The sequence below is a fragment of the Suricata suricatta genome, chromosome 9 (assembly GCF_006229205.1).
Source record: "Suricata suricatta isolate VVHF042 chromosome 9, meerkat_22Aug2017_6uvM2_HiC, whole genome shotgun sequence".
NCBI lineage: Eukaryota > Metazoa > Chordata > Mammalia > Carnivora > Herpestidae > Suricata > Suricata suricatta.
The window spans coordinates 91,095,223-91,119,807 of record NC_043708.1 but is presented as its reverse complement, the minus strand read 5'-3'; the positions used below and the strand labels follow the sequence as shown (position 1 = coordinate 91,119,807).

The 24,585-nt window shown below is 37.3% G+C and overlaps 1 protein-coding gene across 5 annotated transcripts in view; it reads left to right on the top strand.

Moving 5' to 3' along the window:
- MYO5A (myosin VA) overlaps positions 1 to 24,585 on the top strand; it is a 192,451-nt gene that overhangs the window by 99,231 nt on the left and 68,635 nt on the right. For all 5 annotated transcript variants that reach the window (XM_029950496.1, XM_029950494.1, XM_029950497.1 and 2 more), the window contains exons 7-16: positions 278 to 359; positions 758 to 865; positions 2,597 to 2,703; positions 9,344 to 9,609; positions 10,232 to 10,313; positions 14,785 to 14,925; positions 16,503 to 16,628; positions 17,878 to 17,961; positions 21,017 to 21,178; positions 22,641 to 22,738. In XM_029950496.1, coding sequence (XP_029806356.1) covers positions 278 to 359; positions 758 to 865; positions 2,597 to 2,703; positions 9,344 to 9,609; positions 10,232 to 10,313; positions 14,785 to 14,925; positions 16,503 to 16,628; positions 17,878 to 17,961; positions 21,017 to 21,178; positions 22,641 to 22,738 — 1,256 coding nt within the window. The remainder of the gene's footprint in view (positions 1 to 277; positions 360 to 757; positions 866 to 2,596; positions 2,704 to 9,343; positions 9,610 to 10,231; positions 10,314 to 14,784; positions 14,926 to 16,502; positions 16,629 to 17,877; positions 17,962 to 21,016; positions 21,179 to 22,640; positions 22,739 to 24,585) is intronic.

The following is a 24,585-nucleotide window of genomic DNA, read 5'->3' as shown; positions in this document are numbered from 1 at the left end:
TTTCCCCAAAGGCAATGATCTCTTAAGGTGATTGCATACATCAAGCTGTTCTTTACTTCAAAAAACATAATTATCAGATAATTTTTATTGAAGGTAACTAACAGATACATGCACATAGCTGATAAATCATAAAACTTAAGATTCATAAACCTGTATTAGGAAATTTGGGAAGGGACAACTTATTGCACTGAATTAAATATTAAAACTTTATTTTATGATTAAATTTTATGAGTTTTGGGTTAAAATGCTATAATTGAAAACTCTTCTTATTTCAAAGGCAGAAGAGGAGAGAAACTATCATATCTTCTATCAGCTTTGTGCCTCAGCAAATTTACCTGAATTTAAAATGCTGCGATTAGGTATGAATATGGTTTTAGATTTATTGTCCTGGTATTGTTTTCTATTAATTTCTGAGTTCATAAACTTTTTTGTTAAAAAAGAGATTATCTCATACTGAATATTTATGAATAAAATGATAACAATAATCCTGAAATTGGCTTCATGATAACCTAGGGATGGGGAAAGGGTGGATGGCTGTGTAAATGAAACAAGATTGGCCATGAGTTGATAACTGTTTAAGATGAGTAGTGAGTCCACAGGGAATCGAACTGCAGACTCTATACATTTAGCTGTGCTATCACTGCGTTTGCTTTAGAGTGGACATAAATCGGGGCTAGTCCTTGTTAGTCAGTGGACATAAAGGTAGAAGTCAAGGCTTTTTCATAGACAGCAAATCTTTTATTTTCCTTAATTGTAGGAAATGCAAATAACTTTCATTACACAAAGCAAGGTGGCAGTCCTGTGATTGAAGGAGTTGATGATACCAAGGAGATGGCACATACGAGGCAGGCGTGCACTTTGCTAGGTAATGTAATTTTATTTTTGTGCCCTTATGAGCAGTAGCTCTTTGATTTAAGCAGCCTTTGCTTGGAATATTGGCTTTGCTTTGTATTAGGTGGTGAGTGTTGTTGGGAGATTTAACATTCCTTATAAAACACCTTTGGACAGCAAGTGGGCACAAGGTTTCTTTTTGGGGTGGTGGGAATTATTATAAAATCAGACTGTAGTATTGGTTGCACAAGTAATCATTGAATTGCATACTTAAAACAGGTGAATTTTATGGTATCTAAATTATCCCTCAATAAAGCTGTTTAAAGAACAAACTGAGGGCATTAACGTAAGTAGGACTAACTGTAATTCTTAAAATTTTCACAAAATCTGAAACCTCAAGCTAAATGAAATGGTTTCCTGAACAGGCTCACATTTTTTAGGGTTTTTGTTTTTGTTTTTTCTGGGGTCCTTTGTGGCTGGGATATGTGGCTGAGCTGGTGTAGTGACAAAACATTGTATTACATGTTGATTATTTTAGTGTTTTAAAAATGGCTGAGATATCACTCTTGTTTCTGACATTTAAAAAATATGAGGTCTACATGAATAAATTAATCTTTAGAAGTGTAATATGCAACTTTTAGTGGTGAATTATTTATTTTAAAAACTTAAAAATAACAAAAGTCATATGTTGATATTTTGAGGAATACCAGGAGGTGAGTTGATTTGATTTAAAAGCATTGCTAATCAGAGTGTGGTCGAGAACCATAGTGAAGCTTTCAAAAATTCAGAAACTAAAACCTTGTCTCAGACCTACTGAATCAGAATCTGCATGTTAACAAGATCCATTGGTGATTCATGTGCATATTGAAATTTGAAAAATTTCAAATGCTTTACTTCTGTGGCTCAATATATTTGCAGATAGAAAATGGCAAATTTGTAGAAGCCATAATGTAGGTGATAGTAAAAACATTCATTAATCGATCAACTCTCAATCATCTCATATATGATTATGTATTTGGAAATAATTTTGCCACTTTTACTTCCATATAATTATATCTAATGATTAGGAAATTCTTACCAAATTGAAGAATGAAGCCAGGTCAGATAAAAAGCCAACGGCAGCTTTCTCATCCTGCCTCATCCTTCAGTTCCTGCTCTAATGCTGCATTTAGATACTCCCTCATGAGGCTGGGGGCAGCACCATCCTGAATACTTCGAATCTTGGGATTTCTTTGACTTTCACTTGGTCTGTAGTTACAAGTAATTAAATAATAGGAATCAAAACAGCCTTATTGGGCTGCAAATTGCATTTGGAATAGAGGAAATAGAAAAGGTAATAATACAATATGTAAATCCAGGGTATGATGGTGATAATTTGTTTAGCATTTACCATGTGTCCTGTATGTGTTACCTATACTACATGACTGATGCATTTTCTCACTTAATGTTCACAGACACCCTTTGAGAAAGTACTATTCCCATATCTCAAATGAGAAAACAGAAACACTGAAGGGTGATTTCGTGCCCATGTGAGATGGCAGGTCAGGAGCAAAGCCAGCCTTGAGCCCCGTTGATACTCCATAGCCTGTGCTCTCAACCATGATGCTAAACTGTGTTCTATGTTAATGTCAATAAAGGTGAAAGTGTTGTTAATTATGATATGTTACTATCTGCACATCTGGCAATATTCAGGAGTTAAAAATAGGCTTAAAATTGTGTACTGTAATGGTTTATAATCACCTGTTCATTTACTCTGTTGTTCCAGGAATTAGTGAGTCTTATCAGATGGGAATTTTCCGAATACTTGCTGGCATCCTTCACTTAGGCAATGTTGCATTTACATCTCGGGATTCAGACAGCTGCACAATACCTGTAAGTTCATAATATGCTTAGTGTGATAGCAGTTTCTTTCTGTTTCAGTTTTGTTGATTCTTTATGGAAGCAGTATAAAAGTATCTCTATTAATATTATCAGAGAGATCATGATTAGAGGGATAAATTAATCCCAAGTAGAATCTTGAACTGAAAACAAAGAAATAGGGATGCTAATCCCTGGTGCACAGTGATTGTGTGTGTTAGGAATAAGAGGAGAAGAGAGAACTTGGATACTTATCTGGTCCATATGCACAGAGAAAGGTGGGAAGTATTGGATGTGAATGTAGACTGGGGCCATCTTGGGAGAAGGGTTTATTTGGCCCATGGCACAAGTACCAATAATTGAGATATTTGTGTCTTCGGCTGTGTAATTGTAAATATGATTTAAAAGTTATTGAGGAAACTGTTAGTAATGATTGCTTCTGGGAAAATGAATTAAATGGCTGGGAGACAAGGTATCATCACGAAGAATTGCATTTGCATATTTTCCCCCACATAGTGATAACTGTACCCGAGAATTAAAACCCAATTCTATATGTGGAAACAGTTGTTTATTTTTATTTATTTTTTTCCATAATATTTTATTGTCAAATTGTTTTCCATACAACACCCAGTGCTCTTCCCCTTAAGTGCCCTCCACCATCACCACCACCTCTTTTCCCCCCTCCCCCTTCCCCTTGTTGTTTAAATTGTAACAAAATCTGACAGTCTCATATTATCCTCATTGAGCATTTATGATTTGTAGTATTTCCCTTAAATATCATACACACACATAGGTATTTTTAAAATTTTATTAAAATGGAAGAAGTTTTGATATAATTAATTCTTTTTCCATCCTGCTTCCTCAAGATTGTGATAGGAAACAATCCTAAGATTTCTGTTTCACTGTTCAGATACCAAAGTTGATATTAGCAAATCTACATGTAGGTTACTTCATGTGATTTAGACTTTAGTTTTGAAATACATGTATCACTGTCTCGGCCTGGATCCAATCCCAGCTTTACTGCTTACTCATGCTATATTTTTTGGTGAGTTACTTAGCTTCTCTGAGCCTCACTTGCCTCATCTGTAAAATGAGACATTCTTTTCTAGCTATTTTTGACTAGGTACTTTGATTGATCCTCATACTGGAAAAATTATATGTATATTTTTTGAAGATTTTATTTTTAAGTGGTCTCTACACCCAGTGTGGGGCTTAAACTCAGAACCCCTACCCCTACCCAGATCAGGGTTTGCATACTCCTTTGACTGAGCCAGCCAGGATAAATTACATTTTAAAAAAATTTTAATAAAGATGTAAAAACTACTCAAATTCCAGAAATTAAATGAAAATAGGAACTATGAGAAAGGAGAACCCTGAAGTTAGGACTTGCCTTAAGGCATTTGCTGAAACCAGTGACCTTGAGCTTTTGTTTTCTTAGCAAGTGGAGTACAGAAGACGAAACACCAAGACTAGGACTCTTATAAACAGGGGAACCCCAGCCTAAACCTGAGGCCCTAAATGGGAAACCAGTACTAAGTTTGCCCACCACCTATTCCCAGCGTTCAAAGAAAAGTTAATCTGGCTTGAGCAAGCTGTGATGCTAAGTAAAGGAGGAGAAAATAGTTCTCTAAAGATTTGCAGCAATGAACTCACCCTCACATTTCCTCCCAAACTGATTTTGGGAGGTCTCAGAAAGCTAAATACAGAAGACTTCACTTAATTGGTCCTGGAACCGTGGTGCCTTAGAGGGCTGACAGAAGCACATGTAAGTCTACTTTGGATGATCCCCCTTCAAACCAGGCTTTAGTGGAGTCCCATGAGAAACGTTACAAGAAATACTGGGTCACAGTCAAAAATCACAAATTCCACAAGGAAACAAAATAGAAGGAGCTAGGTGAAACAACAGGTAAGAGTCAAACCTATTCAGAATGCTGAAAGTAATTTATAGCGAATTTGACAGAACTGAAGAGAGACCTGATCAGCTAGAAGAGAGATGTAAAGAAATTATCCAGAGTGCATGACAGGACTCACAGATAGAGCACTTAAAACATAGGAGAGATGAAGGATAGAATATTAAAATCTAATTTTAATCCAATGAGAATTCCTAGAGGAAAAAAAAGAATGAGGCAGACATAATATTTGAAGAGAGAATTACAAGTTTCAGAATTTGCAAAAATGACACTAAACCTCAGATTTGGAAAGTACAAAAAAAAATCCCAATTAGAATAAATAAAAAGAAATCCAAATCCATCCCTAGGCACTCCATAGTGAGATTAAAGGCAGAGAGAAAAATCTTTTTTTAAGTTTTCAGTGTTTATTTTTGAGAGAGAGCGCGCGCGCGTGAGTGAGTGAGTGCAGGCGGGCACGAGTGAACAAGGGAGGGGCAGAGAGAGAGAGGAAGTAAGAATTCAAAGCAGACTCCAGGCTCTGAGCTGTTAGTGCAGAGCCCAGTGTGGGGCTCGAACCCATGAACTGTGAGATCATGACCTAAGCTGAAGTCAGACACTTAACTGACTGAGCCACCCAGATACCCCAAGAAAAATCTTAAAACAGAATTTCTTAGTTTTGAAGAAATAGTTAAACCGGTAGCTCACTTCTTAACTCCAGCAATAGAAGCCAGAAAACAGTGGTACTATCTGCAGTGTTCTAGAGTAACTATTGACTTAGGTTGTATATCCAGTAAAAATATCTTTACAGAATGAGGGAAAAATAGAAGTGTTTTCAGACAAATAGAAATTGAGATATTTTGTCACCAATCGGCCCTCACTAAAGGAAATATTGAAGGACTTGGTTTAGGCAGAAAGAAAGTGGTCCCAGGTAGATCTAAAGTTAGAGAATAAATGATGGATCAATAGGTTAGAGAAGTATGTGCAAATGTAGATAAAATTTCATTAATTAAACACAATAATAATAATGAATAGTGTATTGGACTGGAAAAGACAGCACTTTCCACAGAATACTTCATAGTTACAAAGGGAACGATAGCTTTCTTTATAGTGGAGAAACTCAGCAGACATTTCCTTAATCTCCTGACCACAGTTGCAAGACCAGTAATGAGACCAGTGAGGATCACTTATTTTTTGTTTTTGTTGTTATCATTAGCTTTTTTTAAAATTACTTTTTATTTTTATTTTTGAGAGACAGAGAGAGACAGTGTGAGCAGGGGAGGGTCGGAGAGAGAGGGAGACACAGAATCTGAAGCAGGCTCCAGGCTCTGAGCTGTCCGCACAGAGCCCAATGAGGGGCTCGAACCCACGAACCGTGAATTCATGACCTGAGCTGAAGCTAGACGCTTAACCAACTGAGCCACCCAGGCACCCCTGTCATTAGCTTTTAAAGAGCCTTTAAAGATATTTATTTCTCTGGTTTGTAGTTTATAGTGAACATGTTTTTAAGTTTTTTATTTTAATTCCAGTATAGTTACCAGACAGTGTAATATTAGTTTCAGGTATACAGTATAGTGATTCAACATTTCTGTGTGACACCCAGTGCTCATCACAAGTGCACTCCTTAATTCCCATCATCTATTTCACATATCCCCTCAACCACCTCCTCTCTGATAATCAGTTTATTCTGGATAGTTAAGAGCCTGTTTCTTGGCCTCTTTCTGTCTTTTTCCCCTTTATTTGTTTTGTATCTTAAATTCCACATATGAATGAAATCATATGGTATTTATCTTTCTCTGACTATTTCCCTTAGCATTATACTCTTGAGCTCCATCCATGTTGTTGCAAATGGCAAGATTTCATTCTTTTTCGTGCCTGAATGATATTCGTGTGTGTGTGTGTGTGTGTGTGTGTGTGTGTGTGTGTGTGTGGCGCATCTTCTTTATCCATTCATTAGTCAATGGACACTTGGGCTGTTTCTATAGGTTGGGGCATTGTAAATAATACTGCAGTAAACATAGGAGTGCATGTATTCCTTCATATTAGCATATATATATATGTATATATATATATGGTTTTGTTTTTTTTTTTTGTAAATACTCAGTAGCGCAATTTATGGATCAACTTTTTGAGGAACCTCAGTACTGTCTTTTTCAGTCACTGGTACAGTGGCTGTACCAGTTTGCATTCTTATAGGCAAGGCATAAGGGTTCATTTTTCTCCACATCCTTGCCAACACTTGTTGTTTCTTCTGTTTTTGATTTATAGCCATTCTGATAGGTATAAGGTGATATCTCATTTGCATTTCCCTACTGATGAGTGATATTGAGCATTTTTTCATGTGTCTGTCTGTTAGCCATCTGGATGTTTTCTTTGGAGAAAGGTCTGTTCAATATCATATAACTTCTGATATGTTGCACTGAGTGGGCAACATCACTTCTCTGGTATTCCTGCCAAGAAGACATGACCCAGATCTAATCACGAGACAGCATCATACAGATCCACACCGAGGGACATACTATTCAAAAATGTCAAGGTCACCAAAGAAAGACAAAAAAAACCAAAGACCTGTTCAGATTAAGGGAGGCTAGTGAAACATGGCAACCAAATTCAGTGTATGAACTTAGACTGAATCCTAGACTATAAAAATATATCCCCCACCCCTGCCCAGAGATTGATTAGATCAATCAGGGAAAAAAGAATTAAATATATAGGGTTCTATCATTGCTAATTTTCAAATTTTATTCATGATACCATAGTTATATAATATAATATCTTCAGTTTTTAGGAAATGCACACTGAAATATTTAAGACTAAAATGGCATCCTGTTTGCAACTTGCTCTCAATGGTTCTGAAAAATTAATGTGTATGTACATGTATATAAAGAGAGAATGATACCAACAAATGTGGTAAAATGTTAATACTTAGGGAATCTGGCTGAAAGGAGTTCTTCATACCACTCACGTAACTTTTCTGTTCATCTAAAATTAGTTCAGAACAAAAAGTTAAAAAAATAAAATGAATCACTAGCCCCTGCTCCCCCAAAAACATACAACTAGAGTACTAGATAAAAACTGGGTATTTGGCTTAAGCAATCAGTTATATACTTTCAAAATGAACATTCTTAAAACATAAAGGTAAAGAAAGCTTGAAAATAAAAAGTTTAGAAAACACATACCATAATAACTAGGGGGAAATGGCAGAGCCTCTGTCAATATTGGACAAAATAGACTTTGTCCAAAAGCAATCTAGAGATAAAGATTTTATTCAACAGGAATGTATAATGGTTCCAAACTTTCATGTACTTAAAGGCACAGCTTTAAAACATATAAAGCAAAAATCAACAGAAATCACAAGAAGAAATAGACAAATTTATCATAGTGGTAGATTGTTGACTTCTCTCAATTATTAGGGAAGACAGACAGATGAAGGAGGCCAAAAATCAGTAAAGTTACAGAAAATTTGAACAAAACAGTTTATAGCCTTTATCTAATAGTATGGTATAGAATATGTTTAGATAGTACTGATCCACTTCTAAATGATGTCAGATCATTCATGTTTACATGAATGAAATTAGCTGCTTATTTAAGGGAGTTGTAGCATGCTGTTGGTAATGGTGCTATTTTGTATATGAATTGATCGTTTGTGAGAGGGGGAGATGAAAGATGGAAAGGACTGCTTCAGTGGGAAGGATCAGAAGGTGAGAAGTCAGCACACCCAGGTTCTAATAACAGCACTGTTTTAACTGGCCGTGTGATGTTTGACAATATGTTTTCTTGGATTTTATTTAAAAGATAGCAATGTCCTGCCTGTTCCCCAGAAATGTCATCAGATTCAATTGAAGCATGCTAGTGAAGATGTTAAAAATATTATATTTTATATATAATATATATTTAAAAATATAATGCACTCATGAGGATTAAATTAAACAAGTATTTACTGAACGGCCACTCAATGCAAGGCCTATGGAAGACATTGTAGGGGATAGGGATGTGTAAGTCATTGAAGAGATTCTAATCTAAGAAGTCATGCAAGTTATCTGTTTCAAACCCTTCAGTCGCTTCCCTTTGCTCTCAGGATAAAGACCAGCCTCTGCCTGTGTGTCTGGTTTCATCTCAGATATTTTCTTCCTCACTCAGCTTCAGTCCCTCATACTGCTAGTTTCTCTCCCACCACAGGACCTGTATACCAGCTGTTCCCTCAGCTTGAGGACCCTTTCTTCCCCTTCACCAAGTCACGGCCTTCCCATCCTTCAGATCTCAGCTCTGTTTCTCAAGGCAACAGGCCCCTGCCTCTGGAGTAGGGCACACTCTTTTTACTTGGAATCAGGGTATAGTGCCCTTGTTCTTTGCAGTGATCTTATGTTTTGGGGAGCAGTCATTTGATTAATATCCACATCCCCAGTGACTGAAGGTAGGGGCCATGTCTGGTTTTATTTAGTGGCATATTGTAGGCACTCAGTAAATATTTGTTGACAAGCTGACAGATCTTCTGATCAACTGACTGAATGAAGGTACCTGAAGACAGTTACAGATACTGTGAAGAGACAAAGGAAGAAGATAGTTTGTGAAATGCGCCCTAAAAGAGACTATAAAATGCTGCTTAAATGCTGGTTTGATGGATGCTTGTGGTTATTATCACTGATCAGCTTCAAGTGATCTGGGCATTTGTTATAAAAAAGAAATTGCTGTTTTTATTTTGTTTGTTTTTCCTCATTTTAGTGTTTTCTAGTAAATTCTGTTGGAAATAACTCACTCTCTTTTGCCAGCCCAAGCATGAACCTCTCAGCATCTTCTCTGACCTTATGGGTGTGGACTATGAAGAGATGTGTCACTGGCTCTGCCATCGGAAACTGGCTACCGCCACAGAGACCTACATCAAACCCATCTCCAAGCTGCAGGCTACCAATGCCCGCGATGCTTTGGCCAAGCACATTTATGCCAAGCTCTTTAACTGGATTGTAGATCATGTCAATCAGGCCCTCCATTCTGCTGTCAAACAGCACTCTTTTATTGGAGTGCTGGACATATATGGGTAAGTGTATTTGGCTCAGCGGTCTGCCACAGAGCATTTCTTGCTAGAGATTACCTACTAACTCTAAGTGGGTATTAGATTCTGTCTCCTATTGTAAGGAGAAAAGAAAATTAGAAGAGCATTTCTAAAAATCTTATTTCATTTGGTAATTTGCCTTCTCTGAGTACCCTCTTTTAACTGTTAAAACCTTTCCTGTATGCTTGTGCTTTTTGATGCCTAATATTTTTATTATCTTATTCAGTTTTGCAAAAAAACCTATGAGATCTCTATTCCCATTTCCCCTTTATGTGAGAGTGAATCTGTAGAGTGACAAGAGCAATCTCTTTATCATGATTCCTATTGTTCCCCATTTGGGGATGAATTACCCCTCAAAAACTCAAACTGTTGAACACCTCTGCATGCTGGACCCTTTAAAACAAACTCTCTGCTGCATGGTGATGCCTTTCTGCTGGGTACAGAGTCCATTTTACTGACTTCAAAACCTTTATCTTTGCTTATGTGGAAAGAAAAGTTTCACAATGTTGGAAAATTTCCCGTTTCTTTCTTGCTAATGTGCACAGTTTAAATATTTTAAAAAACTATTTGTTTTTCTCCTCTTCACATAATATTTTTGGTTTTACAGATTCGAAACATTTGAAATAAATAGTTTTGAACAATTTTGCATAAATTATGCAAATGAAAAACTACAGCAACAATTCAATATGGTAAGAATTTTCTTTTTTAACTAATACTCTACTATAAATTATTCTTTTGAATTTTACTCTGTGTTTAAAGTCTGGTTTCTGAAATGAAGTTAAAAATATAATTATTACCTGGGGTTTAGAACACCTGAGCTGTTGAGGAACTTATGATTAATAAATAAGTGCGACAACAGAAACATGTTTATGGTCCAGATAGGACTCAAGGTGACCTTCATATTACAGTCTGAGTATAGTGAAAATTTGGTCAAAATAAATTGAGTGGGGTTATGCAGAAGTGTGTCAGGTAATAACATAGGCAGTATGAAGTTCTGGGCCCAGATTTCCTTCAGTGTGTGGTCCTTATGGAGTTAGGACGATCTTAACTCTTACTTGCTGTATCAACAAAATGCCAGAATAAAAAATCAGAACACATTCTCTTTTCTACATATTTTTTACATATTCCATTTTACATATTCTCTTTTTAGCAGTCTGAGACATTCACCAAGACAATGGCACTGAGAATACTTTGAGAGTGGCTCTTGTGGAGTAATAATATCAAATATCTTCAAGCATTATCATAGTATTGGGGGACTTCAAGGTATTTAAAAATAAGGGGCAGTAGATTATAATAGTGAAGAGCACAGACCCCCAAAGTAAACTGCTTGCTTTGGAATCCCATTCTGTATTGATTATTCAGGGGACCTTGGGCAAGTTAATTGACCTTCCTGGGCCTTAGTCTTCTCATGTATATAATGGGGATAATGATCGTACCTACTATCATATGGTTGTATAGATTAAATGAGTTAGACTATGTAAAGTGCTCAGCAGATGCAAGGTACAGTTCTAAGAGCAAGATTAGGGATGGTTATTAGTATGATGAAAGAGGATGTTAAAAATGAGCCACCTTAGGCATTGAAGATGGAAAAGAAGAGAGCTGAAAGACAGGAAAAGAGCCTTTGGTATCCTTATTTTATAAAGGGAGAAGTCAAGTGGTATGGCCTGTCATTGACAAGAGCAAAAAACACGTTTAAAGGTATTATTTTAAATTACAAAATGAATAAAAATCAAAAGAAGATCTAAAAGTAGTAATATTCAAAGGACAGGAGAGGAGCAGTGGAGAGATGATGTATATGAATTTAGCCTAATCTGTCTCATCAAGAAATCAATAGATGATGTTTCCAATGAAGAAATCAAAAAGTAGTGGATAAACATATTCTTTAGACGTTAAGTATCAGAAGAAATAACCTAAGTATTGCCAAGTCACTTGGTTCTCGTGCCAGATGGACCAAAGAATTAGAGACTCAAGACCAGAATGGGGAGGTGGTGTTTATTGAGTAGCTAAATATAGTCCACTTTGAAGAGAGAAAAGGGGCCACTGCCAGAGCAACAGTGGCAAAGGCCCCGAGGAGTTCTAGCTGCATCCTTTTAAGTCTGCTTTGTGTATGTGTAAATTTGGCTTTGATTGACCTTTTTGATGGACAGCTGGCATCTGCACATATGCCTACCCATGGTGCCTTCGTTATATTTATTTCTGTATTATATATTATTAGTTTCTAATGGGCTTTGTTGTGACTTTGTTTAATATAAGGGCAAGTTGTATCTTTTGTGGGTATGTTCAGCTCTTGGAAGTCCCCTTGCGGCTCTTGAGCCAGCTCTGTGGCTAGGACTTTCCTGTTTTGTTACCCCTTAGAGGCGGATCTGAAGGTGTAGCTATTAACCCTCTGATGTGGTTCTAGGGCTCTGGCCAGCATCTACTTTACTTCTCTTTGCTCATGCCTGCCTCGCTGCTTAACAAAAGGAGTTAAAAATGGTTTCCCTGGAGAGTGAGACTGAGTCAGGAAGGTTTGGGACAAGGGATTGTTGCTTGTCATCATCAGACCTTTAGAGTGTTATTTTTAAAAAAAAATATTGTGTATACTCCAATAAAAATTTAGACCATCTTCTTTAGCAAATTAAGCTACTTAGCAGGAGGAAATAATGCAGAAGTAATCTTCAAACCTTAGGCTTATGACTGTTTCCATAAGAATATAATTGGTGTATATTTCATCTCTGCAAAAGGAACATTAATAAAAACCTATCAGAGACTGATTCTCTTTTCTCAAGGCTTTTCTAAGTTTTTTAATACTTTTTAAAAAAAGTTTCTTAATACTTTAATCACACCCACAGCCTCTGCTCTTTCCTAGTATGTTTTGGCACAAGGTGACTAGAAACATAAAGAACCAACACCGGCCTTCATTAGGGACTGGCTAGTTTGTCTATTTCTCAAGGATATCTTGTCTCTGCATGTATGTTCCTGATTCTCTTGTTTCTCTTTCTCTTTCCCTCTGTCCCTGTTGACCTGTTTCTCCTTCTTTTCCGTCTCTCTCTGTTTCTTCCCCCCCCCTCAGCCCCCCTCCGCCCACTTCTCTCTGTGCAGCTGCTCCACTCCCTCTTACTAGCAGATGACATATTCTTCTCTTCTGTTCTGTATTTCCTCACTCCCTTCAGGCTTCCCGCGAATCCACCAGTGGTTGTATTGCTCCTCTCATCTTCTTGATTTGCTTAGTTCCCATCCATCTGGACTTCTTTCAGCCTCAGCTTGCACTGTTGAATGCCTGCTTCCCAATTCTTACAGCTGAGAAAGAGAATCTGATTAACTTCATTCATTTCCTCAGAGAGCACTAGCAATTGACCAGCTGTGGCTAGGAACCTATGGTTTTAAGGTGAAGAACTTAGCTGCTTTGGGCCATTCCCTCGGCAGGGATGATGGGTGGGGCAGTGGGTGTGATAAACATGCTCTTTGGCATGTTTAGTGCTTGGAGACATTACATTTTGACCAAGGATCTCTTACCATTTCGAACCTCATGCCCACATTATTTTTTGGACAACTGAATATTCAAAATCTTGGAGGCCTCAAGGACTTTTCCAAATTAGGCATAGAGATATGGAAGAGAAAGAAGCGCTATTTAAAACCTGGAGCACTATTTCTGTTGTCAGTGTGGAGACTGCATACACATTATTGAATTAAAAAAAGACATGGCTCTTGTTTTGGGAAATATTGGTACCATCAGTCAGGGCATTCTCCTGACACATGGTGCCCCATTTGCCTTTTCATTCATCAAAAGAACAAGAAATTTACTTTCTGATTAGCATGACATAAATATTCCTATGGACTTTTTTTTAATTACTAAAGCTGATTGCAGCTGGTAAATGCAGCAGGTGAGCCAGGAAGGGCATTATAGCAAGTATAGAATAAAGTGAGAAAGTTCCAGGTGCATAAAGAGAATATGTATCAGAAATCTGAGTGATACCTAAGTTTCATGGGGTTTTGGGTCCTAGAAAATATGTTGTTGTCTGATCATGGCCACAGAGGGCTATTTCCAGAAAAAACAGTAAGATGTATGAGGGAACAAGGGATACAAAAGAGACAAAGGAAAGCATAACCCCCTAAGAATGAATGAGTCAAGGTCATTAACATCTTAGGAAGACTAGAAGTTGTGGGTTGCTGCAATGGGCAGCCTGAAGCAAGAACTGTACCAGTGGTTGGCTGACCCTTCTGTCTAGACTAACTTAACTACCACTCATCTGCAGAGCTCATGTCCCACAGCAGCTTTTCCTCAGGGAAGCCTCCCCTCCCCACTCCTTTGTGCCTCTTCCCCACCCCTCCCCAACTCTGTGTCCAAACTAGATGAGGACTCTTACTCTCTTAGTTTGCATTATTTTCTTTTGTAACAAATACTAGTTTGTGATCCCTTGCGATTATTTGATTTCTGTTTTTTCACTAGTCTCCAAACTCTGTGACGGCAGAACCCACATCTACTTTGTTAACGGTGTGTGTTAACTGCCACATAGTAGAAGGTCGATACATATGTTTGCCTGAATGAGTGAATGGGGATAAGCAATAGTGAGGTTGGTGGCTGATGCATTTAGCAGACACAACAGGCATCGTTACTTGTTGCAACTGGATGTAGAAACTAGAAAAGTGAGCTGTAGATTCCCTGATGTGGAAAATAATGGAGGCAGGCACAAAAGACTGTTAGCTAATTCTGAGGCACATGAACTTCAATATCACTGTCTCTTAAGAGCATTACTTCCCATGCTGCAAGCATTGCCCAGTGTGGTTCAATAGTCTGGGGGGCATCTGCTCTGCATGGTTGTTCAAGGCCAGCTAAGGCATTGTCAGCTGCATGGCAATAGTTTGAGGCCAAAAAATGTATTGTGCAGTATTGGATGTATACATATAAAAAAATTAAAAAGACTGCTACGTTTGTCAGCTATTTAACACATCCATTTATCTAGATTTACTTGTTTACCAAGAATCATATATAGCTGAAATTTTACTGTTCTTGTTCTCTGTGTGTAAATCATGTTTCTTCCATGAAAATATTGTTCCTGGAAGCCATGGACTATCTCAATTATGTCAGATTTCCTCTTAGAGTGTTTTCTATAAATGTTTTTTCTTGACTAACATTATTTATGATGATTCAGTAATGCCAGTTTTTCTTTTTCATTTCAGCATGTCTTCAAATTAGAGCAAGAAGAATATATGAAGGAACAGATTCCATGGACACTCATAGATTTTTATGATAATCAGCCTTGCATTAATCTTATAGAGTCTAAACTAGGCATTCTAGATTTGCTGGATGAGGAATGCAAGGTCAGTGTGATTTTCTCATGTATCTAGTCTATCAAAACAGGTATGTCAAGGGCAGAAGGTAAGTGAGTTTAAGCAGAGAGTCATTAGTATACCATGAGGTGCCACCATGGCAACAAGTGGGGGGGAGGTCACCCTAGCTTGCATTCCGAAGGGTCACTAGGCCCAAAGGGTTCGAAATACAGTTGAAACTTGGAAAATTTCCTTTCTCTTTTTGGCTGCTTCTAAGTTATATGAAAAATTAACATTAGACATAACTACTATCCAGTGTTACCCACTTTTGTTATCAATATGCTTCTATTTGGTATTTTTTGTTCAGTGGTATGACATATTTAAAGAAATGGAAGAAATTGTACAAAGGATATTCTGAATAATAGTCCTAAATATCTATGATTTAAAAATTGACTGCTTGTTCTTTATACCTGATAGATATGGTAGAAAGGGAGTTTTAGCAATATTGGGAAAATGATGGATCTCTAGCTTTACTACTGAGTCATCTTAGACAAATAACCTATCCTTTCTCTTAACTCCTCTATAGTTTGTATGTCATAAGTTACAACTTACCGTAAATTGATTCTCATAAGCATCCAGTTTTCCTCAACATTAAGAATGAATATGATGCTCAGTTTCACTTGAAATTTAAAGAATGCAAATCAAAACAAAAACAGGATACTAGTTTAAATTTGATAATGCCTTTCACTTGATAATACCAAATGAATATTTACTGCATCTATACTCTTGAGGAAGGGCACGAGTTAATACAATTATTTTTGAGAAAAGTTGACAATATTTATCAAAACTATAAGCACATACCTTTTGACTCAGTGGTGGGCCTGTTGGGAGTTCACCCTATGAGTATACTTGCAAAAGTATTGAAGGTATATATGTGAAAGAAGTAATGATGACCGGTTCATAATAACAAAAAATGAATAACAACCTGATGGTCATAAATACAAAAATGCTATTATTAAGAAGAAAAAAATGCAAGGAGCTTATAGAGTGATCCTATTTGTATGCATGGCTTTAGACAGAAAGATAAAAAAGTTGGTAGAAATGATGAGAGGTCACTCTCATTTTATACCTTTCTGAATTATGTAAATATTTCACTCTGTACAGATGTTACCTTTATTTAAGAACTTAAAAAAAAAGAAACATGACAGGCTCATTCGGTAGAGCATGTGACTCTTGATCTTGGGGTCATGAGTTCGAGCCCCACCTTGGGCATATAGCTTACTTTTAAAAATACATGAAATCATAGTAGTTCATCTTTTATTTGTGAGGCTTTTGCTGTGTTAAAAACAGATAGAATATTTACTTGATGATTCCTGGCATAGGCAGATGGAATTGCCCAAAGATTGGGCTGACTCACCTATGGGAAGTTCTCAATCACTGCTTTTCATTAGTAATTATTTTGGGCATCTAAATGAAAAATGTGGAACGAATGAGTTTCTTATTGAATATAAAAGTTGTTAGAAAAGCCAAAAAATGGTCTCCTGGTTAATGCATGCGAAGAATCTCATAACAGTATTCACCTTGGTTGTTACTGTTGTTGTTGTTGTTCTTATCTCCCCTAAATGTAGATGCCTAAAGGTACAGATGACACTTGGGCCCAAAAATTGTACAACACACATTTGAACAAATGTGCACTCTTTGAAAAGCCCCGTCTATCAAACAAAGCTTTCATCATCCAACATTTTGCTGACAAAGTAAGGAAGCTTTATTATCTTTTTTCCTTCTGAATACTTAAGTTGAAAGAGGAAAAAAAAATCAATAGTCAAGTGATATCAATTTTTTCTTTGCTGAAGTTTGCATTCTTTAGGGCCTTTTAGGAATAGTGTTGCTTTGTTGGTTTTCCTTTCCTTCGCCTTATAAGGAATTATATCATGAAATAAATACGAGTCTACAATTCTCTATAATTCTGCAACCGAAGAAAGTCTGAAAATTAAAAAATCTTTTCATAATTTATTTCATGGCTAACCCTGATCTCTGACCTGAATTAACATGAGGTTATTTATAGTATTTATTTACCCCAATGAGGCTGGATATTTACATTTCAATGTAGAACTGTTAATGTGTTTGATTACAGATTGCTGCTTCAGATGGCTGAAAATTTTGGAAGGGTCAGAATGGAGACTGTGGACTTGTGTCACTTTCCCTGTTTGAGTCAGTCAGTCCTTGCTAACAGGGCATGCAGACTTGCTGCTTCACAAGTTCAGTAGTGCACCTAGAAAATCAGGAGCCATGAGACCAGTTTATATTTCAAGGAAGTGTAAATAGGCACTGGGGAGTAAGCTTCCTGGAGTTCTTTCAGGAATTGAAGACCTTCTGAAACTCCTTAGTCCCAGACGGAAACCCAAGAATGTGACTTTAGGTCACCTAAGAGCTTTGCAGTATTTGGCTGGGGAGCAGCTTGACTGGTAGATGCCTGAAGTTATTGGCGTTTTGGAAGCAGGGAACAGTCCATTCTCAAGTAGTTCTGCTTACCAATCAGACCGTTTTTACCCACCCTCCACCTCAGCTCTCAGTCAGACTGCCTTTTGTTCTTTCTCATCTCTTTCCCAATTTAATCTCTTTTCTCCCAAGAGGACCACTCCTCCGGGATGGTGATCTCACTCAGAAGATGCATGGGGTTAGCCTGGGAGGCGCTGTCTTCAGCCAGCATGGGAGATGAGAGTCAACTTCTTATGAGTCTGCTTACCTATGAATTGGGAAGATTTTTTAGATCACAGTTAATGAGTACTACCACTGTTTCCTAGGAAAAACAGTATTTGAGGAGTTTTACTCGAGAGTTCACGTACTTCTTCCCACAAATGGTACTGCTTTCTTAGAAGAAAACCGATTGCAGTTTGCTGAGAGCCAGTCATATAACCTGAGCCTAAAAAAATATTTTTGTTGTTGAGGATAATAATATTTGTTCTTAACTTCTGTTAAGGAGATTTTTGCTTGTGTTTTCAGGTGGAATACCAGTGTGAAGGCTTTCTGGAAAAGAATAAAGACACTGTTTTTGAAGAACAAATTAAAGTTTTGAAATCAAGCAAGGTAACTATGTATAGACTTTCTCTAATCAGGATATATTCTTAAATTGTTAATTAATAGAACATTAGCTTTTTATGATTTTTTAATTTTTAAGTTGATTTTTAATTTATTTTGAGAGCAAGAGAGAAAAAGTGAGTGAGGGTCGGCGGGGAGGGTGATGGCAGAGAGCAAGGGAGATAGAATTTCAAGCAGGCTTCATGCTATCAGTGCAGAGCCTGACATGGGGCTCAGATTCCTGAACTGTGAGATCATGACCTGAGCTGAAATCAAGAGTTGGATGCTTAACTAACTGAGCCACTCAGGCCCCCTGAAACATTAGCTTTTTAACAATAATGATAATTTTTCTAACAGAATCAGCTTTACTGTTAGTTTTTAATTTATCAAGTACATAACAGTGTGTGTCAGGTCTTCTTTCAAATACCTTAGAAATGTTAACCCATGTAATTTTTACAAAGAGGTGATATTATCATCACTCCCATTTTACAGATGAGGGAACTGCGGTACATAGATTTCATAGCTAATAAGTTTCAAGTCAAATTAAAACCCAAGCTGTCTGGCTCAGAGTCTGTGCCATTATGCAATCTTCTCTTTCAGTTGTATGTGAAATCGCTGTCTTCATGGTGGTTCTAGACTCTTTGAGGCCTATGATAGGAAACAGGTTTTTGCTGTATCATTGTAAAAGGATGTTCTAGAAACATGACCTTAAACACTCCATCCAGGTGGAGATTGATCTTTGGATCTTGGAATACAGTTGCAAGTATGGCCCAGAGTACTTTCAGATTATTATTATAGAAACAGTGCTTTCTGGTGAGAAATTAATATTCCTGATTGCAGAGAATATGATGGCTGCAGTATTGGTTATTAGGTTGGTCTCAGCCTCCACTCTTTGACTCCCTTCAGGAAACGTTGGTGAGGAGAGTACTGCTCACTTTCATCCTAGGGAGCAAACCAGGAAGCCAGTTACTTTAGTTCAGCAAAATGAATATTCGAATATTCAGTAAAAAAAAAAACCAAAAACAAACAAAAATGAAACTAAACTAAAAACAACAACAACAACAAAAACCAAAAGCTAAACTAAAATTATTCATGTGAGTCATTTTAGACTACTGACTGGCACTTTTGTTTTACTAGTTTATTCTAAGAGTCTTTTTAAGTTCAGTGAAATATTCTATAAACATTTTTACTCTTGTTTTTAGAATTAAAATTTTACTTCAATTATTTTGATAATAGAAAGATCATTTAAAGACTAAATTTCAGTTTTAACTCCGAGAAAAGTAAAGACTCTAAGTGTCTGTAAAAAGTCAGTTTTTCATTTATACTCAGAAGCCCTGGGCATTAATGCTTTATATCTTATAGAACTGACATATAAGAGAAATATCCTAGTTCCAATCCCTGAATATTATTTGATTAGAATATACATCTTTTCTATTGATGAATAGTGATGAAAACCATGGAATTCTAGTGTAGCTACTCTGCCTCGGTAATTTAGCTTAAATGGAACATTCACAGGTTCTTTTCCCTAGGCCCCTGTAGTCAGTTATATCTTTATTCTTACTAACTTTTCTGATTGTCTCGTGTATCCTTAATTATCAGAAGGTAGCCATGCATTCTGAGGGGTCGTTTGGAGTGACTCCAGTCTATGTAGCGTTGTTGCACTTGGAGTTGGGAGATGGTATATGATACACATAGCTTGGGTTTTCACATCAAAACTATTAGGAACTCATTTTTCTCCTTGGGAACACAGCTTCAACCATGTAATACAAGATACTGGTACAGCATGTTTTCGTCTTTATAACCAACCAAGCTAGAATATATTGCTTATATATTGCAAACATATATAACATTGATATGTTTTGTATAACAATTTGTTTTCTACACCATGAGTTATTTTTTAAATTGCCCTTATGATTAATATGCACATTAGGAGCAAATAAAATTTTATGATTTGGTTTTTAATGAAAGAACTCTCCTAAGAAAATTATTTCTTTGGCAAATATGCTGAAGTTAAAAGACATATAATTGGTAGTTGTAATTATAATTTGAAGGATTTATTTTATATGGAATGTGGCACTCTTTAAAAGATATATACATATATCAAGATGTTCTTCTGGATTAATTTGAAGTCTCTTTTATTCCATAAAATGTCTCCCAACCACTTGTTAAGTGCCAGATCTTTTTTTTTTTTTTAATATTTATTTATTTTTGGGTGAGTGCAAGTGGGAGAGGGGTGAGGGTGGGGGAACAGAGGATCCACTAGACTGGCAGCAGCAACCCTGATGTGGGGCTTGAACTCATGAACCATGAGATCATGAACTGAGCTGAAGTTAGGTGCTCAACTGACTGAGCCACTCAGGTGCCCTGTGCCAGATCTTTTAATAGTCTTTCCTAGTGCTAACCTGGTACAACACAAAATTGATTATAGGAATTATGCAATCAAGTTATCAATCCCTTGAAAACAAATATAAAAGGTTATAAGACAATGACAGGGTTTTTACCTTTTTTCCTTAAATTCTATGTTATTTTCTAAAAATTAATTGTGATTATTTTTAATCTTATAGTATTAAAAAACTAGTTTATGACACCTTTCTTGCCGAGATCTCCAGTGATTTTTTTTTTTTAACAGACGCTTACCATTTGAGTTAATAGGTAGACAAATAAAGCATGATGATAAAACATTTTGTGGAACTAAGGTAGTCAGATAGGACTTTCAATTAATATTTTGCTCATAAAATAATTATAAAGACCAGTGATATGTTTATAGTGGCCATTCCCTGTATATTAGGATTTTAGGTGTTAGTGGAGTAGTTTTGATTTTGTTTCCCCCACATATGATCATAGAATCATTGCTTTTTTTCCTCCTATATTTTGTAGCATTTGTGTCACCTTCCTCTCGTGTCTTTAGCCCCTAACACAGGTATTGATTATATTTGGAATTGGACTCTGTAATGGGTTACTAAGGAAGGGAATCCCTGTGGATTCCAAGTCTTCACAATGTTTCAGTGAAGGTTTACATTTGAGTTTATTTGGAGTGTAATTTTTTTTATTGTTTCTGTCTCAGTTTAAGATGCTACCAGAACTATTTCAAGATGAAGAGAAGGCCATCAGTCCAACCTCGGCCACCTCGTCAGGGCGCACGCTCCTTACCCGCACTCCTGCAAAGCCGACCAAAGGCAGACCAGGCCAGACAGCCAAAGAGCACAAGAAAACAGTGGGGCACCAGGTGAGTTCAGGGAGCTGCCACTGCAGGGCTCCTTCCCCTCAAGCTCAGCTGAAGCCTCAGATCTTCTTCTGTCGTGCACCCTCACCTCCCCCCACTCCGGCCCCCGCCACCAGGAGGTGTGGAGAGGCTAGAGCTTTTACTATGAGAACATGTAAAACCATCCCCTCCTGCTCCTCTCCACCCAGCTTTAGATCTGTGACTGCTTAAGCCTTTCCCCAAATAATGTTCTCTAGGTCTTCATTCTGGTAGTGCACATCCCGCCTCATAGACCATTGCTGCCTTTCATTTGTCCTCTGGTGTTTCCTCTCTGGATTTGTACAGAGCACCAGCTCCTTCAGTGCAGGAGCAGAGCCCCCTCTTTTCTTCGATGTCCTCGGCTCTGTGGGGAATAGAGATATTACTCATGTACATAGTGCCTGGACAAGGCTGGGTGCTCAGGATGGGACGCTAGTCAGCTTGCTTTCCTGTGTGGGGGACCCTGTGCCCAGGTAAAATAAGAAACAGGGAGTGACACAGGACCAAGACCTCCAGGTTTGACCTTGTGTCCCTAATGGTAACCCCGAACTGGCTGTACTCCCCCATCCTCCCACTCACTTCCTGTGCTCTTGCAAGTCACCTGCTACTTTTTTAGTCTTTTGCAGCAGAATTTCCACTATACACAATTAAATGGATTTAAGATTCTTAAAGAAAGTTTATATTTGTAGTCAAAATTCTGACTCGACAGCAGCTACAGAAGCATGTGTTCAAAGGGTGGGGCTGGGGGTGATCTCTGATGGAAATGATGGATTTTGGGTGACTATGATTTATCAAAGCAGGTTCATCAGTTGTAACAAATTTACTACTTTGATGAGGACACTGATAATGGGGGAAGCTGTGCCTGTGTGGGGAGCTGGAGATACATGGAAGATGCCTATTTCTCTTTTCTTTCCTTTTTTTTTTTTCTTTGAGAGGAAGGGTGCCAGTGAGTGAAGAGCAGAGAGGGAGAGAGAGAAAATCCCATGAAGGGCAGAGAGAGAGAGAGAATTGGGGCTCTCCTCAAATGGGGCCCTCGTGAAGTAGGGCATGAGCTCACTCAATACAGGACCCAAACTTACAAACCGTGAGATCATGACCTGAGCCAAAGTCAGATGCTTAACTGAGCCACCCAGGCACCCAGATCCTTGTATCTTCTATTTAATTTTGCTATGAACCTAAAACTGCTCTAAGAAGATAACTCTATAAAAAAAGGGGAAAATGGTGGAAGGAGGACAAACATATATTTAGTAGGATAAGCATATATAAATGACAGAGTTTAGGCAAATCTTAACCTACAAGCCTATATTCTTAAATAGTAACACCCTCCCTTTGAGTTTATAGGTGGCAAAATCATCTGCCATAGTGCCATTAAAATTTTTTAAATTGTTTTATATCATCGTTGATTTTTACAAAACCTTGATGCCCTTTTCTGTTGTTTTTCATGCAGTTCCGAAACTCCCTTCACCTGCTTATGGAGACCCTCAATGCCACTACCCCTCACTATGTACGCTGTATTAAGCCTAATGACTTCAAGTTCCCCTTCACGTAAGTATTTCCCAACTACTGAATTAAAACCTGTTCAGCTCCCATAAGGATTCTCATACCAACAGAAGGAAAAAAATATTTGGGTAATTTTTTTTTCAGTTTTTGTTTCTCTTTGAGAATGTGATAACAAATTAGTGGTAAATTAGCAGCTGGCCTTTTGATGATTTTGAAAGTTGAGGTCAACCAAGCATTCCTGGTTCTACTTTCTGTTTTGAATTTATTTTAGTTCAGGATCTTTCTGAGCTTTTGTTAATTTGGGCATTAGTTAATGCCAGCGCTGGACGGGATACGGCTGCTTTGGTGAAGGTTCACAGTTTTCTCTGCTACTTTTCAACTGTTGACACCATCAGAGAATCTCTACTATTGCCAAATGTCTCATCCTACACAAATACCATGTATGAGGGAGAAACTTTTTTTTTTTCCAAAATGGAAATATTTCTCTGATTTTAAAAGTAATGCATATGCATTGCAGAAACAGTTTTTAAGAAATAAAAACTGGGAATGGCACAACGGTAGCGCATTTGTCTCCAAGAAATATAAAATAGGATAAAAATAATTGAAAAATTCATTATACCCTGGAGATAACTGGTATTAACTCACATAGATCCTTCCTTCTCTGCTCTGAGTGTGTGTGAGAGAGACAGAGACAGACAAAGACTGAGAGAGAAAATGAGAGAGACAGTAATAAAAGGAAGCAGCTTGTGCTATAATTGCTGTTTTGTATCTGCTTTTAATTTCATAAATTGTGGATGCTTTACATGTTAGTAAGTAAAAATCCACATTATGATTTTAATGACTGTATAGTATCTCATTATAGAAGCATGCCATCATTTATTTAAATTATTCCCTGTTGATGACAATTTAAGTTATTCCAACAATACTGCAAGAAATGTATTTTGCCGAACATTCTTGTATATTTACCTGATTATCCTCTTAGGATAATTTATTTCTAGAAGTGGAATTTGTGCGTCATAGATTAGGCACATTTACCAAAGGTTGTAAGAATTCCCACTCCCACCCCCTAGCATATGAGTGCTCACTTTCCTACATCCTGCCAATCCTGTCCTCTGAGCTTCTGCCTTAGATGCAGGACAGTTCTGAAAGATGCCACGAAGCCCTTTCTGGAGGAAATGGGAGGCAGGAAAAACTGTCACAGCCGGGGCCACTTTCCTGGACGAACCTAGGGGCCATTACTTTCCATCAGCCAACCCCGCCTCCCACCACCAACAGCACAGCACAGCAGGAGGCTCAGATAGGGCACTCAGGGCTTAACTGGGGTGGGGGTGGGGGGAGTACAAAGAGTAATCACCCAGCCGGAAGCAGCCTCCCTGCGTCCTCTTCTAGTGTCAGTTTAATGTTAACATGCCATTTGTCTAGAGAGTAAAATAAACATAACATATATAATACAAAATAAAAATATTTCTCATTGATGAGGACACTATAAATGTACATATGAAATTGGATAGCTTTTAGAACGTGAGTATATTTTTTTAAATAATTGAGGGGCATATTTAATTTGTTAGAGAAATCTCCAGAGCTGTCCAGTCTTTATTCCAGGTGGCTGTATAGTGTGAGCTAAAGAATTAAGGGAACAGCTCATTAGGCCAAGCCATTTAATGAGTATGGGCAAAGTAGAGAGAGGTTTGGGTTTTTAAAAAATATTCTCAGTGGTATTCTTTTTGTTTGTTTGTTTTTGTTTTTTGTTTTTGTTTTTGAAATTTTATTTTATTTTATTTTTTTTACTTTATAAAGTTTCATATTTTTTTAACATATGCAATTATTTTCCATCATTTACAATACAGTAGTTACAATGACACTCCAAACAGAAAAGCAAAGTAAAAAATCAA